Source organism: Betta splendens, chromosome 2 (assembly GCF_900634795.4).
Source record: "Betta splendens chromosome 2, fBetSpl5.4, whole genome shotgun sequence".
Taxonomy (NCBI): Eukaryota; Metazoa; Chordata; class Actinopteri; order Anabantiformes; family Osphronemidae; genus Betta; species Betta splendens.
This window is the reverse complement of record NC_040882.2, coordinates 8,968,832-8,989,436: the sequence shown is the minus strand read 5'-3', so window position 1 is coordinate 8,989,436 and position 20,605 is coordinate 8,968,832. Positions and strand designations below refer to the sequence as shown.

Here is a 20,605-nt window from a genome sequence, read left to right as displayed (position 1 = left end):
ATGCACGCCGCTTTAGTTGTTTACACGAAAGGATGTTTTGAAAAGTGGATGTGGACACTAAGTGTTGTGAGGAAGTAAGATGATGTGTGAGATGATGAGGGACCCTGTGAGGCGCCCGGTCAAGCCTTTCTCAAGTGGGTCTAATGGGAGAACGTCCAGTACGGATTAAATCACCACGTGTGTGTGTGTGTGTGTGTGTGTGTGTTTTTCTTAACGCAGCTTTGCTCACGTCTCAGAAACGACTGGACTGATAACCTTTCGCTGCGCCCGTGTCCGTCTGCGCCGTCTCTCCCTCCGATCAGACAGGCGGCGTCTGCGGGGACGACCCTCCGTCCCGCTTTGACAGCTCCCCTCTGTCGGTCTGTGCGTGTGACACTTCAGACGCCGCGCGACAGTTTCGTCCCCCCGGCCCCTCGGAGCGAGTCCACACACTCGTCCTGCGGCCGCCCGCGTGCGTCCGCGCGCCTGCGAGCGAAGCGTATTTGTGCCTCCGCGTGGCGCTTTATCACTCATTTTAATGCGAGCGCTGCCGATTCCTCCATCTGCCTCGTGTCTGAGCGCGGCGTCTTGCAGCGAACCCCCCATTGTTGTGCCTCTTGTTCGCCAGACAGCTCATAATCGACACAGCCTCGCCATGCACAGCACAACAGAGCATTATTAATCCATTTCGCAGCGGTCTCCCGCAGTGAGAAGCAAACAAGGATACGATCTATGATGCCTGGTTAGCACATTTTTACTTCAGGGGTTTATTAGGCCAAATAATGTGACAGTGTGCGGTGGCTGGTAATGCCTCTGTGCTTTATTACGGGTCCGGGGTCGGGAGGTGAGGAGATCGGGGTTCCCCGGGTCACACGAGAAGGAGGAATCCTATAGAGGATTAAACCGTGACGCGATAGCGGTGAAATAATGATCCCGCGCCGGCTGAGATTCCCGACCTTTGACCTCTGCGGGAGAAATCAAAGGCTGGCGTGGCGTGTCAAAACAGCTGGAAATGATACTGCATACATGAAAGCCACAACCTGACTAATCTGTGCAGCCCTTCGCCGTCCGGCCGCGATGAAAGAGGCCGCTTTGAAGGGCCCCCCGCCAGAGGCCGCGGCGACCCGAACGGGTCACGCGCCGGGAGGATTTCTGCTGAACCCGACCCAGGTGAGGTTACGTACTTGACAACAGAGAGCGCGTCGACGCTTTCGCTCAAGCCCTGCTTAATTCTCTCCATGTGGAGGAACGCTGGCCGCTTGGAGGAGACGAGCTGACAACCAATCTCGTTCCTTGCAAAATTATAAACAGTCCCCGCTTAAAGCCAGCAGGCAGCCTCCTAATAACTCACCCGAAGCTGCACTTGTGATCCGCAGCTATGTATGAAAGGAGAGTGAATAATTATTTCTTCAAGGAGAGTCTAAGTAGATGGGAGTCTGCACGGCGTCAACTGGGATGTGCCTCGAGTAATGGAGGGGCAATAAGGGACCCTGGGAATACGGCCTCACTTTTGGGATCTCCTGCTCCACACTTAATTGGAGCTCCTGGGTCTTAACCCCTTCCCTGCCGACATGTCACACATTTTGACGCACAGGCAGAGCAGACAGAGAGCTGCCGCGTGTGATACCTCAGCCTCTCTGTGTCTGTTTCCCGGTTCGCTTTCACTCTAGTTTGCTCAGAAATACCTAAATTAAATAAATCTTAATTAAATTGAGGAAAAGGACTCGAAACAGCGTTTTGTCTAGACTCACTGAAGCGGAGCACACAAACGTGATGCGATCAGGGTCACGCGTAAAGGCTTTGCCGCAAACATGATGCTGAAACCCGAGATTCGGGAAATCGTCCAGATCTCAACGTTACACCCTTTGTTGCGGGTCACTGTCCATCACGCCCACAGCCGGCTCCTCGGAGGAAAACAGAGGCTCCGCGGGAGCGGCCGTGAATCACAGTGATAACTCGACAGCAGCGGCGGCATCGCATGACCGATGGGGGAGGCTCACCGTGGCTGTGCAGGGACCAGTAGAGAGGGGCGCTGGGGTCGTGGGTCCAGCCGCACAGGCCGTGGTCGAAGTCACACGCGCTGACTGCCGGTGGGGACGTAGCTGCTGCAGAGGCGGAGGGAAGAAGTCACAGCCATGTCAGTTGAGTCCGCAGGAAGTCTGTGATGTCACACTATTGAACAGAACACACCCTGTTGTGTGGTCTCACCTGTGGTCGTTATGGGGACCGTGGTCGTTTCTGCGTCCTCGGGCACCGTTGGAGCGACGGTGTCTGCAGGCGTGGAGGTTTCTACAGAAACACAAACACACCAGGAACTCAGATCAGAGAAGAAACAAAGCTCCAATCCTCAAACGAGAGCTGCACGGGGAATTCAAGTGCACATTAGAACCACCAGTGTAAGGGAAGCGGCTCTGGACCCCGTCTCCCGCTTTGATCGCCCCGCAAACAGGCGGCGGCAGCCACCGATAGCCCCGGCGCACCCTAGAGGGCCCCTGTCACGCTGTGTCTGGAAGCTCAGGCGTCAGTATCTGCCTAAGACACACACACGGGCTCAGATATGCAGCACACAGACGCAGGCTGATGGATGGACGCGTCCAACAAACTCCCCTCGACCTTGAACGGGGTGATCACACTCTGGGACTGCTCACTGGCTGTCAGGGAGGACACACACACACACACACACACACACACACACACACACACACACACACACACACACACGGCCTCCCACTCGGTGGATGCGTGTGTGAGCTACCGTGTGCACTCCACTCGAGGCGTGGACGCACAAACACGGAGTCTGTCCAATCTTCTGTCGGCCATTGTGGCGTATTTGAACGCACATATATCACAGGGAAAGACTAACAACACGCCAGGCAATAAACAAGCTAACAGTTAGCTCATTAAAAGACGTCACATGTGAGCACAAACACACACATGCGGAGCAGCCTGCAGTTTGGAATGTGAAGTGGGGAAAAGCCCGTGTTATTAGGAGCAGATGAGTGAACCCGGGTGTGTTTTGGGAGTTGGAGAGAGGTTTGGGTCACGTCTCAAACAAAGCTTCATGTGAATTATCATGGGAACAGAAGGCGTTCGCCGCTCTTCTCTTAGTTTGGGTCTGTATACGCATGGCGACAAAAATCATTACCGACCTCGGTGACTTGTTATTGTCACATTTCAGCACGCTGGAGTCAAACACACGGCTCTAATTTGACATCAGCAATCATTTAAACGCGTATGCGGCTCTTTAAGCATATTGCATTTCATATTCCTTTGTCAGCTCTCCCGGCTTCGTCTGGTTTAATCCTATCCAAACAACACTGAGGCTCCGATATCTGATGATCTCATGTCAGACGGAGCTCATCAGCTGCAGGAGAAACACAAAGAGCACACATCTACCGTACAAAACACTCGTATGGATTTCTGCTGCTGTTATCGACACTAGACTTGGCCATTAAACTCTGATTCTGATTCTAGAGTCGCCTACAGTTCATTTTCCTCTCTCCGCGCGGCCACCGTTACCATTTTCAGAATACGAAAGGCATTAGTGGCGAAAAACTCGGCGTGATACGCAATTGATCGGCTTAAAGGAACTTCCTGTGGAAATGAGCGCGGCGGCGCCGCAGCTGGAGAAATGGCAGACATGAAAGGGCCGGCCACAGCTGGTGATGGCTTCTGACATTAACCCAGCGTTAATGTCATGTCCTTTATGCCAGTCATTAAGTACCTAATGAGACTCTTATCGGCGCCGGCCCACCAGGAAGGTGAGGGCAAAAAAAAAAAACACCAGCAAGCTTTCTTCCTCAAATCTCTTCTCCTCCCAAGTTTTACAGTAAGTGACTAAAAGTGCCGTCCTCACTTCACTTATTCTTCCGTCCCTCGTGCTCGTTCGTATTCATTTCCCCTTTAGCTGCCTTCATATTGTAGTCTAACCTCGTATTCCAGAGGTTAAAACATACCACCTAAACATTGTGTGGGTGCCTGACAGACCCACACGCTCTCACTTTGTGAGTACAACTAAACACATATAAACACACAGTCCAGTCCATTAAGATTCAATCCAGCTCCCGAGCGCTCTCTGCTTTCAAAGGTCAGGCCTTGTCACAGTGTAAATGTGTTGACCTTTCCAGGGTGTGACAGGAGTGTCAGGGGCAATGGGACCAGCTTTTTACATTTGTGTGCGTGCACATGTTTATATTGGACAGAGAGAAAATATGTGTGACTGCATACGGCCTGCCCACCTTGCTCCAAGCCCCGTCCTTGATGTTTGCGAGGACTGGGCCAAATATACACACACAGGCTTGTGTATGTGCAGCAGCCGGCCTGTAATGCAGGGAAGGTCCCTCTGCAGCACAGTGTTGCCTTACATAACGCGTCTATTGCTGCAGGTGATGATGCAAGTCGTAATCATGCACAGGATGAGACACCGACACTTAGAACCGGACCTGGGGGAACTGCCGGCACAGATAATGGAGAGACGCACTAATGTACACGATGCAGCTGCGCATCCTAACACGCGCAGACACACATACGGAGGGGTCAGAGTGTCTGCATGCTCGTTATTCAGCATCCAGATGCCCCAAAACACACGCGCTGGAGGTGGGGCCGGCCTCGTCTATATGAAAGACACTGCTCACTCCCAAAGAACCTGACTCAGCAAAATGTCAGAGAGGAGAAAAAAATCTTTCAATTATGTAGAAAGCCTTTCTGTAAATCTCTGCTTGGCAGTCCTAGGCGCACACACACACACACACACACACACACACACACACACACACACACACACACACACACACACACACACCAAAGGGACATGATGGGAAAGACAAGCAGCCATTGTTTTATATTCTGTCGGGTGATGCTGAGTGCTCAGATCTCTCTCCCCGTCTCTCATTCCCTCTCTCTCTCCCCACAACACACACACACACGCACGCACGCACGCACGCACGCACGCACGCACGCACGCACGCACGCACGCACGCACGCACTGGTTGTTTAAAATCACTTTGTAGTTCATTCTGCTACATTAACTGATTTACTGGCACCTGGAAGGAAGCAGAAAGCCACTGTAAATCTACTGGATGTTGCCAAAAAAAGGGTGTGTCAGTGCATCCGAGAACTCTGCAGTCCTCCTACGACTGGAACGACTCTACAATGAAGAAGGAGGAGGTGGTATTTTGCATTTTTACACATCAGTATCTAAAATTTCCTACCTGAGCTCATCCATTTTTCATATTTGGAGCATGCCACTCAGTGTGTGTGTGTGTGTGTGTGTGTGTGTGTGTGTGTGTGTGTGTGTGTGTGTGTGTGTGTGTGTGTGTGTGTGTGTGTGTGTGTGTGTGTGTGTATGAGAGAGAGAGAGAGAGAGAGAGAAAGAGAGAGAGAGACATCTGAGCATGAAACAGTGGAAACAGAAGGAGTCAGGACCGACAGCGGTGGAAAAGAGGTGCGAGTGATGAGTAACAGAGGAGGAAGTGAGGAGCGGGAAGGAGGCATGGAAATGAAAAAAGAACAAAAACATTTACAGACCCACGCACTGGGCCTCAGGGTGGGATGAGAAAAAACTGCAGCCGTGTGGAGGCTGGGGGAGAGACCTTAAACTGCTTCATTGTAGCAGCTGCTGCTATGTTCAAGATGCACTGGGCAAAAAAACACAATGAGACGAGAACAGTGAAGACATTCAAAGTGGTGGACAGACAGAAAGAAGGGACTATTTTGGGTGGAGGAGGAAGAGAATGATTTACAGGATGTCAGCAGCAGTCCAGTATTCCTGCTGAGTTTTGGACGGCTGTGAACAATGTGTGACCCTCAGAAGCTCCTTTTCCTATAGATACAGATAAACTCATGTGTGGGCACTATTTCTATACAATAATAATAAATGCAACATTTGTGAAACACAACAATGTGCATAGTAGATGTTGTGAGCAGCTAGTTTGAACAGTGTTGAATGACTACAACCACCTCAGGTGTGGGCTGGAAGTGCTCTGACAGTACACATTAATCACTGTCAGTTATGTTGTAAAAGCAGCGTTTTATCCGTGTGTCCTAAAGCGTGTTTTAATTTGTCTGGACAAGTGCAAAAGGTGATCGTGATGATGTGCTACTCTTCATATTTCCTATGAACTAGGGAGCCGCGCACTTTGTCTCCATTCAAACGCAGAGAAACACAGTAAATCACCTCAATGAAGTCATGAGACATGATGTGTGTGTAGTGTAGAGTAAACGCTTGGTAGAACTCTCTTGTGGTTTGTTTGGTGTGTGTGTGTGTGTGTGTGTGTGTGTGTGTGTGTGTGTGTGTGTGCGTGCGTGTGTGCCCAGTCATCCTGTCCATGCACAGAGGGAGTGGTAATCAGTCATGACTGGTGAATGTGTGTGTGTGTGTGTGTGTGTGTGTGTGTGTGTGTGTGTGTGTGTGTGTGTGTGTGTCTGTGTCTGTGTGTCTGTGTGTGTGTGTGTGTGTGTGTGTGTGTGTGTGTGTGTGCAGCGCTGCCCCACATCTGGATAACAGACCGAACGAGAAAGTGAACAACCTACCGCTCCCTCTGCAGGCACACGTGCCTGTAAACCGAGCCCTGTTCCCTCCCTGCAGATGCTAACGCAGCGATCGCACCACAGCACGCATGCTCAAGGTCAAACAACACCAGAGCTGAATCCAAACTCACAAACCTCCGGGGTCAAGGTTTCACTGTGCCACCTAAAACTAAAACTGTGAGACATACACAGCAGCAATTGTTTTTCACTGCACACTCGCTGTCCTGATGGGACAGCCACTGTTCAACCTGGAACCCAATGGACGTCAAAATATAAAAATGATCCATATCATGTCCTACCGGGATGGTCGCAGCCGAGGATCTCCACCCTCATCCCGATCCCCGCCGGGGACCACCTCTCTGGGTACAGCCTGACGTACTGGGCCACCGTCTCGTCGAAGTGACGCAGCTCTGGCGTGTCGTAGTGCGTGTTCCCCTCGAAGATCTGCGCACAACGCACACAACGCACAAATGAAAGGCTGCGCGGCTGCGTGGGGACGCTGCTACGCTCCCTCTGCCCTGGCTCACCTTGGGCAGGCTGGTCTTGCTGTCCATGATGAAATTCCAGTCTCTTCCATTGACGCTGTGCGCTACTTTGTACTTCCTAACAAAAGCCCGGTTATCCGCGGTGGCTCCGCTCCCTGCGTCGCCTCCCCTCGCTCCCTGGGTGATCACGCCGCGCACCGTCTTGGGTAAACCCAGGTCCACCTGGAGGGATTAGACGGCATTAAAGCACTGTGATGAACCACACGAACACAGGTCCGTGTGCAGCATTAACTAATGCAATTAAAGAACCCCGGTGCACCTGTAGCCACTCCTCTCCAGCCAGCGGCTGCGCGGGGGCGGGGAACCAGCCAGAGCGACTGGCCACCAGACGGGCCGTCCCGGGGCTCCACACCATGTCCCTGCTGGAGGAGGCGGAGATCTGGGCATCGGGCAGCAGTCCGGACAGCAGGCCCTGCAGGTCTGAACACGGAGCATCTGGAGCGGAACGCAGAGGGGGCCAAAGATTAATTCAAGCCTCACCTCGGGGGTGGAGCGGAGCTGATGGAGACGTTTCTGCAGCGACCTAACGTACACTCGCACGGTTACACGCGTTCCCACCTGGGAGCTATTAAGCCGCACCGCAGGATTGCAATACTGGCTACTAAGCATTAAGACTATACGAACAAGCATTAGACTGGAACAAGCGAGGGAGGGAGAGGTGAGAGACAGGAGAGGGAGGGAGGGAGAGGAGACGTGCAGCACAGCACTACTGCTTCATGTCCAATATGCAATTAGGCTGCCATTAGTGAGATAACGGCATATGTTGCGTCTGCTGCTGAATGGGCACACATCCCTGCCTCGCATTCATGCACTTCACATCTCCCACAAATATTTAAGTGCCTTTAAATATGTTGTTCACTGTATTGTGTCGTTCTATCCCATACAACAGCTGGTCTGTTCAGCAGGCTGCACATATTTTATGTTCACTCGCTCACGGAGCAAATGTTTGGTACGTAAAAGCACTTGTAAACGGGAGCCATCGGGATACGGATGGCTGAGTAGTGTTGAGAGTAACCTGCTGGGGGAATGTGTGAGAGTGAGGAATGAGGATTAAGGGTATAAAAAGGAATAATAAGAGGAGCTGGGATGGTAAGAAGAGGAGAAGAATGAGTGTGTGTGTGTGTGTGGGGGGGGGCAAATGAGAAGATGACAGTTCAGGGAGACTGGGAGAAGGAGAGCATGATGTAGAGATGCGACTCCTACGGAGACAAACAGCAGGAGAGGCAAAGATGGAGAGGCGTAGGAGTGAGAGACTATGGGGAGGGGGGGTGGAGGTGGGGAGAGACACGGAGGAAGTGAGAGAGGGCAGGAGGAAGGGAGATGGGAAGATGTTAGTTTTGCTGACGGTTTAAGAGAACACAGATCAAAGTTTCATGCTGTTATGTCACTGCAGAAGCCGAGGTCGTAAATAATGAATAAAAGGATAGAGTGTGTGAGTGTGTGTGTGTGTGTGTGTGTGCGTGTGTGTGTGTGTGTGTGTGTACGTTTCACACGGAGCATGTGCTTCTGAGGTCAGCCGCTATATTTAGAAAGCGCCCGTGTGTGGATGCACCTTTCGCGATAACAACTAATAGCTGCGACAGAGAATCACGGCTCGTGATGTAAGAGCGAACGAGGAGCCGCGAATGCTCGACCGGCGCTCATTTCCCAGCGTGGAAGGGCTCACAAAGAAGAGAGGGCCCGCTGAAACGCTCCCTCGAACTATGAGAGGTAGCGCTGGGGGAGTTGGAGACAGAAAACAGCCAGCGCAGAGAAGAAGCGGGTGTCGAAAGAGAGAGAGAGGGAGACGGTGCTGGTGGGAAGGACAGAAAGTTTCCTTTAATTAGCCTGAGGCTTGCTATGTTTAAGACACAGCCAGGGGAGAGTGGGAGAGAGCCTACTGTACATACACATATGCAAGTGTGTGTGTTCCTGGTTTTCATCATATATATAAATATATTTTTCTAAGCTAAAAATATTAAGAGTTTGGGTTTTCTCTTGGATTTCGCACCTGTAATCTGGCATCCGTAGAGCTCGAAGCGCAGGGCGATGCCGTTCTTCCAAGACTGGGGCCGGATGCGGACGAAGCGGGCCAGGACGGGCTGCGGGACCCGGTTCAGGACCACCTCGGACGGGTCGGTGTTTGCGTGGAAGACCTGGGGAGAGACGAGGAGAAGGCGCGGTGACGCGGTGCCTGGAGGAGTGCCCGGCGCTCCCTCCCTCTTTTTCCCACACACTCGCTCGACCCTTTACCCCACACCCACCCACAGGGCGCAGCGACGCTTGGCTACACACACACAGTGGCGAACCGGACAAAGCGGAGACAACCCAAACACGGATCCGGTGTCAGCCATCGCAGCTGTCGATGTGTTTTGGGGTCAAAGGTTTGGCACTGGAATTCTGGGAAAACCTGACGATGGATGAAGCTCTCTCTCTCTCTCTCTCTCTCTCTGCCTTCGGTGCTCACTCGTCTCCTCTATGCTGGTGGCCGTAGGAAGCCGTGGGAGGCATGACCCGACATGGCCGAACACGATGGGCCATCAGACGCAGGAAGTCTGCCCAGGTTGGCAGGATGCGAGTGAAAATTCGCTTCCTGGGGTGTCCGGCCAAACGCATCAACCTTGGCTTCTCCGTGAACACTCCCTTCCTTCCGTGTGCCTGCAAGCAGCGGGACGGGGCCGCAGGGGTCGGAGGTCAGAGGTGACGGAGGTGATCGAGTTACATGATTTCAGCAAAAAAGAATCCCATTATGTGCAGGAGTGTGGGATGGGGAAGCTTAATGACTGACATGACCCACATTTATAGTTTGTAGTTATAAAGGGTTTCCTCCACATCCCTGTCTGTGGCTTCACACCTTCAGGACGATACAGTTGGTTTCCTTGCACGCGTCCTCCCTCACCCCCGTGTGTTTCCTCCTCTCGGTGGCTAGAAGCTACAACCACACACACAAAGACACAGGAAACCACAGGAGCCCGCACGCAAACACACACAGATAACGGACCGAGTGACGCTTAACAGACCCCCGGCCTGTCTGTCTGTCTGGGTCGGCTGATAGAGGAGCCGCTGCCGACCCGCGGATGCCATCACAGCCTCTGAACTGAAGATTCACGCCATCATGTGTGGAAAACCGCCCCTATGCGGGTTTTCTTTTTTTCTCCTCCGAAAATGTTGTTCATAAGTGATAAACAGTCGCGTGTCATTCAGAGGTGGAAACCATTACGCCGCCATCCTATTGTAAAGTGACCCATTTGTAAAATTCCCCTCCTCTGGCACAGGCCTCTAAACATATTCCAGAAATTCCATAACCAGTGGGAATATAAATGATATGACTTCAAAATCCGACTCGAGGGGTTTTATTTGATTTTTGGCACGGCCTGATTTAATCAAGTGGAGCTGACACGGTAATACAAAGCAGCGTGAGTGTTTGAGCAGATAAGCGGGGCCGTCCCCGCTGTATCTGCGGCTGGATCGAGAACAGACGGCCGCCGTGTTTACCGACAAGGCCAAACAGTGGATGTGGGCTCTTATGGGGGTTATGGAGACACCCGCGCTCGCTCGCCCAGAGCCGGGCAGGAGAGAGAGAGGGTCTGCATCACAGTTAATGCGATGCTCCCCACTCCTGAATGTTGCGCAGCGGGGGCCGGGGGGAAGATGAAGCGGAATGACTGTGGGGAGGGAGGAGTCCCTGTGAGAACAGGCCGCGAGGAGGAGGAGAGCGGACGAAACGCTTGGATGAACGGCGGCAGATATGACTTAATAAAGAGCTGAGCCGAGGAATGCAGGGAGTGGTGAAACACAGAGAGAGAGATTCACTGAAACGGGAAGTCGTCCGTTCAAGTGCTGCTCTCATAATCAGGTAAAACACAATAAAACTACAGGGGATTTTCTCACTATTTCTTTTATAAAGTGCCTCCTGCTAGTTATCGTTTGCTGTAAGTGCATTAACTGACAAACGTCACGATTTTCAAAATGAAAACTATGAATACATAGACCTATAACTAGTGGTAGTATAAAATGTTTATAAAGTCGATTACAACTTCCCAGAAAAGTTGTGCTGCACAAAACGTCCCGCGTGACTAAAAGGCCATTAGCTGGAGCATTATAATATTGTCTACTCTGGATAAAAGCAGAGAATCACGCACACAAATAAAAATAACCATTTGTTCAATAAAGATCGGTTCTTAAGTAGCTCCTTCCATTTGTCTCCTGGATGTGAGCGGGCTGAAGATGAATGGAGGGGGACTCAGACCGGGACAATGAGAAGTTGTTCTATCGCCTTCACCTCCCGCCACCTATTGTCGCGGTACCTGGAAGGTCGCCGGTTTGACCCCGACCCATTACTCCCCCAGGTTAAAGGTCAACGGCCTTGGTGAGGCAGATGGTTGCTCATTGACCGACGTGTTGATAGTGTGGTTACACTGTGACTAGCTGACGGTGAATGAGCTTGCTTGGGGGACCATTAAGTGAAATCTGGTTTCCTTCAATTGAGGATAGACAAACTGCAGCTAGCGTGTGTGTGTGTGTGTGTGTGTGTGTGTGTGTGTGTGTGTGTGTGTGTGTGTGTGTGTGTTATCTGGCCCACCTCTCTAATCTGCCTGACGACTGGCATGCTTTTAAACGCCCGTCTGGCCTATGTGTCTGTGTCTGAGCCCCCCCCATCACCACCACGTGACACGTATGTGAGGTGGGCTGAATAATTAACGTTGTCATGTTGCGTCTCCTGGTGCGGAGGGTCATGAAAATATAACGAAGCCCCCGTTTGAAGTCTAGACCGCCCCGTACACACGCGGCGTAAGACTGAGGGTCATTCCTGTGGACACTGGCAGGACACGGGCACGGAGGCTCTTTAAGTATTGATGGCCTTTTTACAGAACCAGGTCACCGCGTGTGTAACGCATTGTTAACATTCCGCTGAAAAGATTCCAGCCAAGCAAACCAGCAAATGGAGACCAGTAAAGAGAACCGCCGTGCACCTTGGACGACTGCTCTGTCTGGATGCGTGAGTGGTCGTGCAGCGAATCGCTCGCCGTTCCGCTCTCCGCCACACGTCTTCATCCTCTGCCAGTGTTTTCCTTCATGCTGACGGCACCACGGGGAGATGTTGGGGGCTCTGTGCAAGACATTATTCCTTTGCCAGACATTTTTTTTTTCATCTGTCGATCCCGGTCTCGTTCTTTGTCCATTACACTCCTCCTTCCCCATCTTCAGACATCACCCCCCCTGCTCTCAGTATGAAGATGTTGACAGTAGGAACTGGTTCCAGCTGGCCGCTCTTTTCTACTGGCTCCAAGAAGGACAAGCAGTGTGTGTGTGTGTGCGCGCTAAGGCTGAAACACCTACAGGACGTACATTTTGTACCACTGTTACTCGTCGTGTCTTTGTGCACATGTGAGTTATGTCTGTATTAGTGTGAAGAATGAGTGTGATAAAAACAAAGCCTTTTAGTGTTTGACACAGTGATGGAGGAGCAGCACCAAAACGCTGTGTGGGCTTTTCTTCTCCCAGGTTATTTGGTGGTTGTGAGTGTGTGTGTGTGTGTGTGTTGAGGAGATTTAGCGAAACCTCACAGAGCTTTTTGCTAACACAACGCTTGCTTAGCGCTAGGGCTGATGGGATTTTTCCACAAAGACAGATGACACAGAGTGTGTTTCGTGTTGTTCGGGTGCACGCGTGTCTGTAGCTGAATGAAGTAATGAGGTGAAGTGAAAGTGTGTCCAAAAAAAAAAAAGCCCATACATGTGCACAGGGCCAGTTTGCTGCGATCCGATCTCTCCTTTCTAAACCGGGTCTTTTACACACAGGTGACTCGCATCTAATACAACGAGAAACACGCGTGGCTCAAGTTTCCTCCTACACGCGTATTAAACAGTGCAGAGCCACGTTTTCCCAGAGCCACGTTAGCTTCAGGCTCACTGTTAAATGACAATTAGAAGAACCAAATCCCAGTCATTATGGGACCCCCTGACAAGAACTGAGCTTAACCACTTAAAGGCTCTTTGGGGGTGGGGGGGTGGGGGTTTAGGACGGGGCTAACTGGGAGTTTGTACGACATGACTGGTGGATTAACAGTCATGGAAGCTTCGGCTGCAGCCCACGGGGACCGCAGTGGAACCTGGCCGGCTGGCGAGGAGAGCGATGAGTGCAGTTAAAACCCATTCAGTTTCAGTATTATAAAGTCAGACGAGGCCCGAGCCGTAACTGCAGGTTGTGAATCCCGTTCATCCGTCACTGTCTGTGGTCGGCAAAAATACAAAGAGAAAGATTTAATCTGAGTAATCTGAGATGCTCTGCCTCTATATTATACATCAGAGACCGCGGATGCACAACAAATCCCTGTGGACTTTCAGTATAACTTTAAAAGCCTCATCCATGCGTGAAGTAAACGTTGTCATCTATTCTTCATGACCATTAAAAACAAATGTTATGTTTAATCATTTGTTCAAGTCATGTCCATACATATCTGCTGATCTTGTGTGTCAGTTCCTATGAATATTTCCCAGTTTGAGTGGGGCTTTGAGGAAATCATACTGAATCTTTCGATATAGAGCACGGCCTTCAAAAGAACGCTGCGTACCACGAATCTGCTCTTTTCACTTATTGATCGTCCTCCTGGACTTTGTGCATTGTAACATAGCCAATTTAAATTTTCGAGCCCTCTTAGAACAAGCAACATCTCTCCCAGATGCCCGTTAATGCATCTGTCTGCATCCATGTCTGAACACTTTTTTTTTTATGCCCAAACAATTTAGTGGACTCAGATTACATGGTACAGACAGAGCGGCACGCACATCATATGCATATGCACACAAACGCACAGCAGTGCAGACAGAGAGAGCAGCCAGAGGTTATTTAAAAAAAAAAAGAGATGGGGGGGGGGGGCGTCTGTGATTCTGTGTGGATGAGTATGTGGAGAGAACAGAGGGGATCTCTGGGGGTCTAATAAATTGCACAGATGTTGACATTTTAAATCTAATCCCCGGTTTGCTCAATAATCTCCACATCCTATACCCCCCACTGGCCCCACCCAAACCAATCACTGGCACACAGAAGGGGGGGGCTCCCGTGTGCGAGGGCACTAGAAGTGTGCGTGGATTAACTCCCCGCCCTTGTCTCTCTACGATATTTGCTTGAAATCCACGCCGGCCTTAACCTACATATGGGGGACCGCGCTTGAATCCCCTGCAGTCTGAGGACCCGACGCCACAGCTGTACATTCACAGCTGTACGTAATCTCCTAGAGGACTACACCAAACAGGGCTTCCCAAACCCGCTCAGGCTGCATCTGGTGCGACTCCAGGAGTTTCACAACCCCAGGTGTCTGTTTGTGTGTGCGCTGGTGTGAGGGAGATGATGAATAGCAAGCCCAGATAAGGACACATAAAGGACTCCATTGTTCTTGTTTGTCAGCGTCCCCTCCTCTTTTTTCTTTTTTTCCTCTATCACCATCTCTCCTTCCCATTCCCTCCTTCTCCACCTCATGACAGGGGTCATGAGCGAGGTCCATAAACAGTCCTAAAAGGGGAACGACTCCCTCAGGAATGCTGCGTTCGCTGACACGGCTGCTGGTCGCACACAACAGCTCCCGTTGTTGGTGAACGTGTCATGATGGCCGCGTAAAGGTTGGAAGTGGGGTTGACTGAAGGAAATGGCTGTGGGACGCTTGCAGGGTGTTTTCTGACTGTTACATCACGTTGTCTCTCTTTATAGTGTGTTCATTTGAATGCACCGTTTCGTCCCGACTCATTTCATGTGTGCGCGGGCGTATTTGAACCTTACCCTGTGGTTCTTGCCGTGTCGGTACACCATCCAGTCCTCCCCGTTGGTGCTGACCTCCAGTTTGAAGGTGGTGACATAGTAGGATTTCTGAGTCTCCTTGGAAACCGCTCCCTGGGTGGCGATGCCCGTCAAAACCTTGAGGAACTGCAGGTCGACCTGAATAAGGAACAGGAACGGAGCAGATTACAAACGGATAGAGCGGCTGTTGATGCTAGAGGGGATCACGGCGCCCAGAGCCGATGCAGACAGCAGACCCATACGCGGGTCCCTGCACTGACGCGTGCGAGGGGCGGAACGGCGGAGGCAAAGATCAATGGCACCGCGTTGGGGATGCAATCCTGAAGAGCACCTTCATCAATCAAGGGCTTTTTGCCCCTCTCTGCTGCACTTGTGCATGCGTGCGTGCTTGTGTGTGTGTGTGCTCCTGACACGAGAAAGATTGAGAGTGCAGCAGCACTTTCTTATCATCGGTTTACAGTTCTCCGTTTCCTTACAGTACACGAGGTGCTGTTGCTTTGGCCAATGCATCATCTCGCTGCAGCAGCATCACTGAGACTAATCCCCCACATTTTATCTTCTTGGTAAATAACAGTAATGCAAATCCAGACTTGTCTTTATGTTATTGCTTTTATATGTTCATTTTGCCTCGTCTTCTTTTCAACCAGGTTGAAGCAGGATGGAGAAATCTACCATCGGCACAAAAATGCGCCCGGCGTCAAGGAGGCGGCACCTGTATGTACTCCTTGTTGCTGTCCTCGGAGGGGGTCCAGGCGTTGTCGTCGTTGTTGAGGCGGGCCTGCCGCGGCAGCCAGCGGTTGTCGTAGAAGGACGTGGAAGCGCTGATCTGGTCGTCGCTGATCTTCCCCGACTCCATCCCGAGCGCCATGCTGCAGTGGAACGCTGTAAAATGGAGAAAGCAGAGCGTTAACGTTATGTCTGTTATTGTGGGTTCACGGTAGAGACAGAGAATGGACTACTGTATAGAAGAGAAAAAAGAGGAAAGGGCAAAATGAGATAATCCATGCAGCCTATTATAGAGGTTGAAGACAGTGACAGAAAAGTAAATACAGACAGAAAACGGTTACCGGGAGACAGAAAGGAGCCCAACAGGTGAGCAGCGCTAAATTAAAGTCAAGTTAATTTATATTCTGAAGGAAAATAGTAGGAGTCTGCTTCTGAGGAATCATGCTCTCAGGAGAGAGGAGAGAGAGAGGTGTGATTGAAATAGTATTAAAGCAGCACGGCTGAAAAGATTGAGAGGCTAAAAGGAGCAGCAGGTGAGGAAAGGGAGATGATGGACACATAGACACAAACACAGCAACACATCCCACAGTACAAATGCATCCTCTGTCCAGGTTACGCGACACTCACAGTCGGTGACCTCTTTGTGCGTCATGTTGTAGCGAGCCGAGAAGCCGTCTTTGGCCACGGCCATGTCGGTGTGGAAGGAGAGGGACAGCAGCCCCGACGACGACTGGATCTCCGGCGGGATCTTGGTCCCGCAGTACCGGCCAATCAGAGGCGCCACTGCAGACACGGACGCACAAGCATGAGCATGAACACGCGTGTTGTGTTGAGGTTTGTGGTAAAAGCTGTTCTCCTGTCATACTTCTGTTCTGTTGCCACTGTATATGATGTTGTCTCTCTGCCAGCGAGTCTGTCATTTCTATTAGAAATACCACCAGGGACAAGACAGGTTTTCAGTGACTACTTCAGTAAGTGTTGTCTAATGAGTCACAGCGTGCCCCCCACCCACACCCCCCACCCCCCTCCAACCCTCTTCCTGCCGTCATTCCTCTAACATCTCCCTCTTGTCCATCCCTCCATCTGCCGTGTGTGTCTCAGCCAGGGCCCAGCAGGGGCACTGGAATCCCTGCCTTAATGCGAGCTGCACTGGGATCAGCTGCAGCACGGCACACACACATCAACGCACACGCACACCAGCAGGGATTACGGTAGTCTCGGGAGTAGCTCCGTCGCCAGACACCAAATCCTTCACCCTTCTTGTTTCCACGTCCCGTTTTTCATGCCCCAGGACTCGGCTCACTGGAACTGGGTTATACGTTAATTTCCTCCTAATTGTCACGTTTGAATGGTATAAACTGTTTTTAGCTATCAAAGCTCCCGCATTCAAGGCTATATTTGGAATTTTAAGTCTACTTGCATCCCTTTTTTAGCAAATGAAAACGGAACAATTAGAGCAAATCCCCGGTTCTCGGCTTCATATGCTTAAAAAAGAGGGCAAAGATGAGGAAAGGAGAGGGGAAAAGAACAAAGTGGAACATGAATCAATCACCTACTAATGTTGGTTTACATAAGTGCTACAGCTACAAACCCTGTGTTGGCCACTATCAAGGCTTCTGATTCTATCTCCAAATGTTTGTCCATGGTACTTCCTCAGATCAGCCGATAGGCCTCACTTCAAAACGCTGAGCAACGCCTACTGGTACGAAGAGATATTCATCACGGTCGTCACTCTCACTCGCTGTGGAGAGGAAGGAAGTGCTAGGTGATAAGGAGGGAGGAGAGGGACTACGTGAAGGGGGTGATGAAGGGTGTTGTTATGGAGAGGCAAGAGGGGCATGGGAAAGGCCTGCTCCTCGGGGGTGTCGGGGCACTTTCGGATTCCTGTGTGAAATGATGTTTCTTCTATGTAAAGGCTTCTGAGGCAATGCTGCTTACATCAAAGAGAATGTCGGCTGCTCGGGAAATAGAGGACTGGTGTGTGTGTGTGTGTGTGTGTGTGTGTACAGAAACATCAATTTTCCCTGTGCGCGCGCCGCCTCTCACCTTGTGGCAGGCCGTCCCACACGTCCAGCCAGTCGTACTTGCAGTCGCCCTCCCCCACCAGCAGGGGGTCGTTCTCCAGGTCGAAGGTCAGGAACGTGAGGGTGATGTCCATGTGGGGCGGCGCGATGATCATGTAGGAGCACTCCAGATTGTGGGGGTACTTGTCCGGGAAGCCCGGCGACTCGATCATGCCGGTGGGGCTGGTGAAGTTGCGGAAGCAGAACTCCGACCCTGCGCGGAGACGGGGGATGAGAGGATATTTAGAGAGGAATGAAGCGTCATATTAGGCGAAGATACAGGCACAAGCAATCGATCACACGGGGATATCTCATATGACTTGCAGAGGGTGTTTCGGAGAGTCATTCGTCACTGACAGCACGCCGCGGTGGCGGTGGGGGCAAACAAACACACATGGCTCATGACCACCGGAGGAGGAGGAGCACGCGGTGAGCGAGCGCTCGAGCAGACGTGCCCAACGTCGTATCACGCCACGCGAGCAGGCTAATGGCTCATCTCGTGGCTCACGTGAGCGGGATTCAGACGTTCCGTGGGGTCCGACGAGCCCGGACGTGCGCGTCTCGCGTTCTCCAAATAAATCCTCCCGCTCTCGATCCGTTTTTTGCATTCCGCCCGTCTCCCGCCGCCTCTCATGCCCGCACGCTCCACAAACGCTGTGTAATGGTTCTAAGTGGGCCCTTTGCGGCGGCTCCTCATTGCCCATGCAGATTTATGTGCCCTGGGCGGCTCACCTTGAGAGGCGGCAGCTGTGTGCCTCGGATCGCCTACCCATCAGCCACCGCTCCGCGCTGCGGCGAGGGAGCCCGAGTCACGGCCAAGTGTTTATGGACCGGCACATCAATGAGAGCACCGCACACACACACACACACACACACACACACACACACACACACACACACACACACACACACACACACACACACACACACACACACACACACACACACACACACACACACACACACACACACGGTGTCATTCACAAACCTCCATCCATTCTCCTCGGACATGCCTATCTTTACATGAAGCCTATAAACATCTTCATCTTTGATCTTTGCCTAATGCCCCATGTCAGACATGCCTGTAGCGACTTTCCGAACCAACAGAGAGCACAAATCGCTGCTCATCCAGTGGCTATTTATAAGTGCACTTGCTCTGGACGCTCGTTTTTTTTCCTGCTCCACTACGGCTGAAATGACTTGTACAGCGCTAACCTGCTGTACGAACCTACGTTCTCCTTTTGCCGAGACACTGAACACTGACAAACGTACATGCTCGGGACTTTCCCATCCTCGACTGTGCGGGAAAGCAGAAGGGAAGGTCAGGTTAAAGAGCCTCTCGGGAGAAGCCTACGTTGGAAAGTGGGGTCGCATCCAGCGGCACTGCGCCGTCTCGGGGAAGTGTCGGCCAGCGTTTGATAACCAGATACATATTCATAAAAGCGGCTTTTAGGAGCACAGACGTGTGCACGGCACATTCCTTCGGCAGCATTCCTTCGAGGCACCAGTCCTTATTATCAGACAGCCCTATAAAAGTGGAGGGGTCGACTGGCTGCTCTGGCCCTCCCTTGTCTACACTTGGTTAATGGCAGAGAACTGACCCCAATCAGCAAGAAGAGAGGGGGGGGGGGGCCAGGAGACACGCACTGTCTGCGATTCTCATGCTTTGTTGTTCCGCTTCTCCAGCAGCTTCCCATTCTTCATTTTAATATTACATTTCTTTAATGTGATGACAGCCATTTTAAATATTTCATTCCCCCTTGCTATAAGTCTATATATACACCATATGTATAAATAGAGAGAGTGTTTACTCACATACCACATATATAATGCACACGTATCAGTGTACTGAATGTGGATGCTGTGACACAAATGTATGGCTCTTCCCCCACATGTTAAAAGCAGCACACAACCTCTTATGTTGACTACCATGGATCATCTGCTTTCATGCTCAGAGCCTACAGGCGAGCACACACACACACACACACACACACACACACACACACACACACACACACACACACACACACACACACACACACACACACACACACACACAGGCATATGTTGAAATATGATGGTAATTTACAGCAAGCTGTGGGCGATATCTCCTTATCCCCACAACCGCTGACCTCACCCCTCTGTTAAATGTGTTTTTGTGGATGATTGTGGAGGGAAACTGTAACGCACATAAATGCTCAGAATCCATAAGCCACAACGTGCATATTGACACATCCATTAGCAGTAAATCAACTATGCAGCATGGAAGAGGCATGTGTCAGTATGTGTGTTTTTGCATGAATGTCTTTTTATGTTCTCAAGCTACTCACATGAGTGTCTTTTGCTGCTGGCATATCTTGTCTCTCAGTATGTGTCCCCTCTTTGTGTGTGTGTGTGTGTGTGTGTGTGTGTGTGTGTGTGTGTGTGTGTGTGTGTGTGTGTGTGTGTGTGTGTGTTTTTGAAGGTGTGTGACAGCTTCCCTGCATGTGTGAGACCCAGTAACACAGTGGCCTTGTTTCTTACTGGGTCACAGTGCAGCAGTCTGCGGTCCTGCTGCCCAAACCTTCAATCCGATCACAGCATGACTCCATCGCCTCCAAACCCACCACTCTGGTGTTTTTGTGCCACGTGCCGACACCGTGCGCCCCGTGCGCCCTCAGACTTGCGTGCGGCGCGCTCGTATGCATGAGTACCTTCCTTCTTTCGTTAGCGCCCATTAGCTCACAGTACGTGAACACGCCGAAAACAAGTCCCCCTCGCCGCCTCCCTCCGTCATCCGTCGGCCCGTGTCTCGGCCCCTGGTTGGTGCCTGCGACGCGCCGCGAGCTGCCATTTGGCAAGAGCTGTCTGCTGGCAACAAGGGGGAGGTCATGGCACGCGCGTGTGTGTGTGTGTGTGTGTGCGTGTGTGACGCAGCAGGGTAAGGGGATGAGTTGCTGGGTAGAAACCACTACACACTCGCACATGAGTGCCTCTTGTAGTAGCAGCTCC

The 20,605-nt window shown here is 51.4% G+C and overlaps 1 protein-coding gene across 4 annotated transcripts in view; it reads right to left on the bottom strand.

Annotated features, from left to right (window-relative positions):
* nrp2a (neuropilin 2a) overlaps positions 1 to 20,605 on the bottom strand; it is a 51,138-nt gene that overhangs the window by 9,802 nt on the left and 20,731 nt on the right. For 3 of the 4 annotated variants that reach the window (XM_041074054.2, XM_029174650.3, XM_055503957.1), the window contains exons 4-13: positions 17,598 to 17,828; positions 16,179 to 16,334; positions 15,538 to 15,707; positions 14,808 to 14,963; positions 9,043 to 9,187; positions 7,312 to 7,487; positions 7,035 to 7,214; positions 6,807 to 6,951; positions 2,188 to 2,268; positions 1,980 to 2,084 (exon numbers count right to left, since the gene is read on the bottom strand). In XM_041074054.2, coding sequence (XP_040929988.1) covers positions 1,980 to 2,084; positions 2,188 to 2,268; positions 6,807 to 6,951; positions 7,035 to 7,214; positions 7,312 to 7,487; positions 9,043 to 9,187; positions 14,808 to 14,963; positions 15,538 to 15,707; positions 16,179 to 16,334; positions 17,598 to 17,828 — 1,545 coding nt within the window. The remainder of the gene's footprint in view (positions 1 to 1,979; positions 2,085 to 2,187; positions 2,269 to 6,806; positions 6,952 to 7,034; positions 7,215 to 7,311; positions 7,488 to 9,042; positions 9,188 to 14,807; positions 14,964 to 15,537; positions 15,708 to 16,178; positions 16,335 to 17,597; positions 17,829 to 20,605) is intronic. The other variant, XM_029174661.3, reaches the window with a different exon arrangement.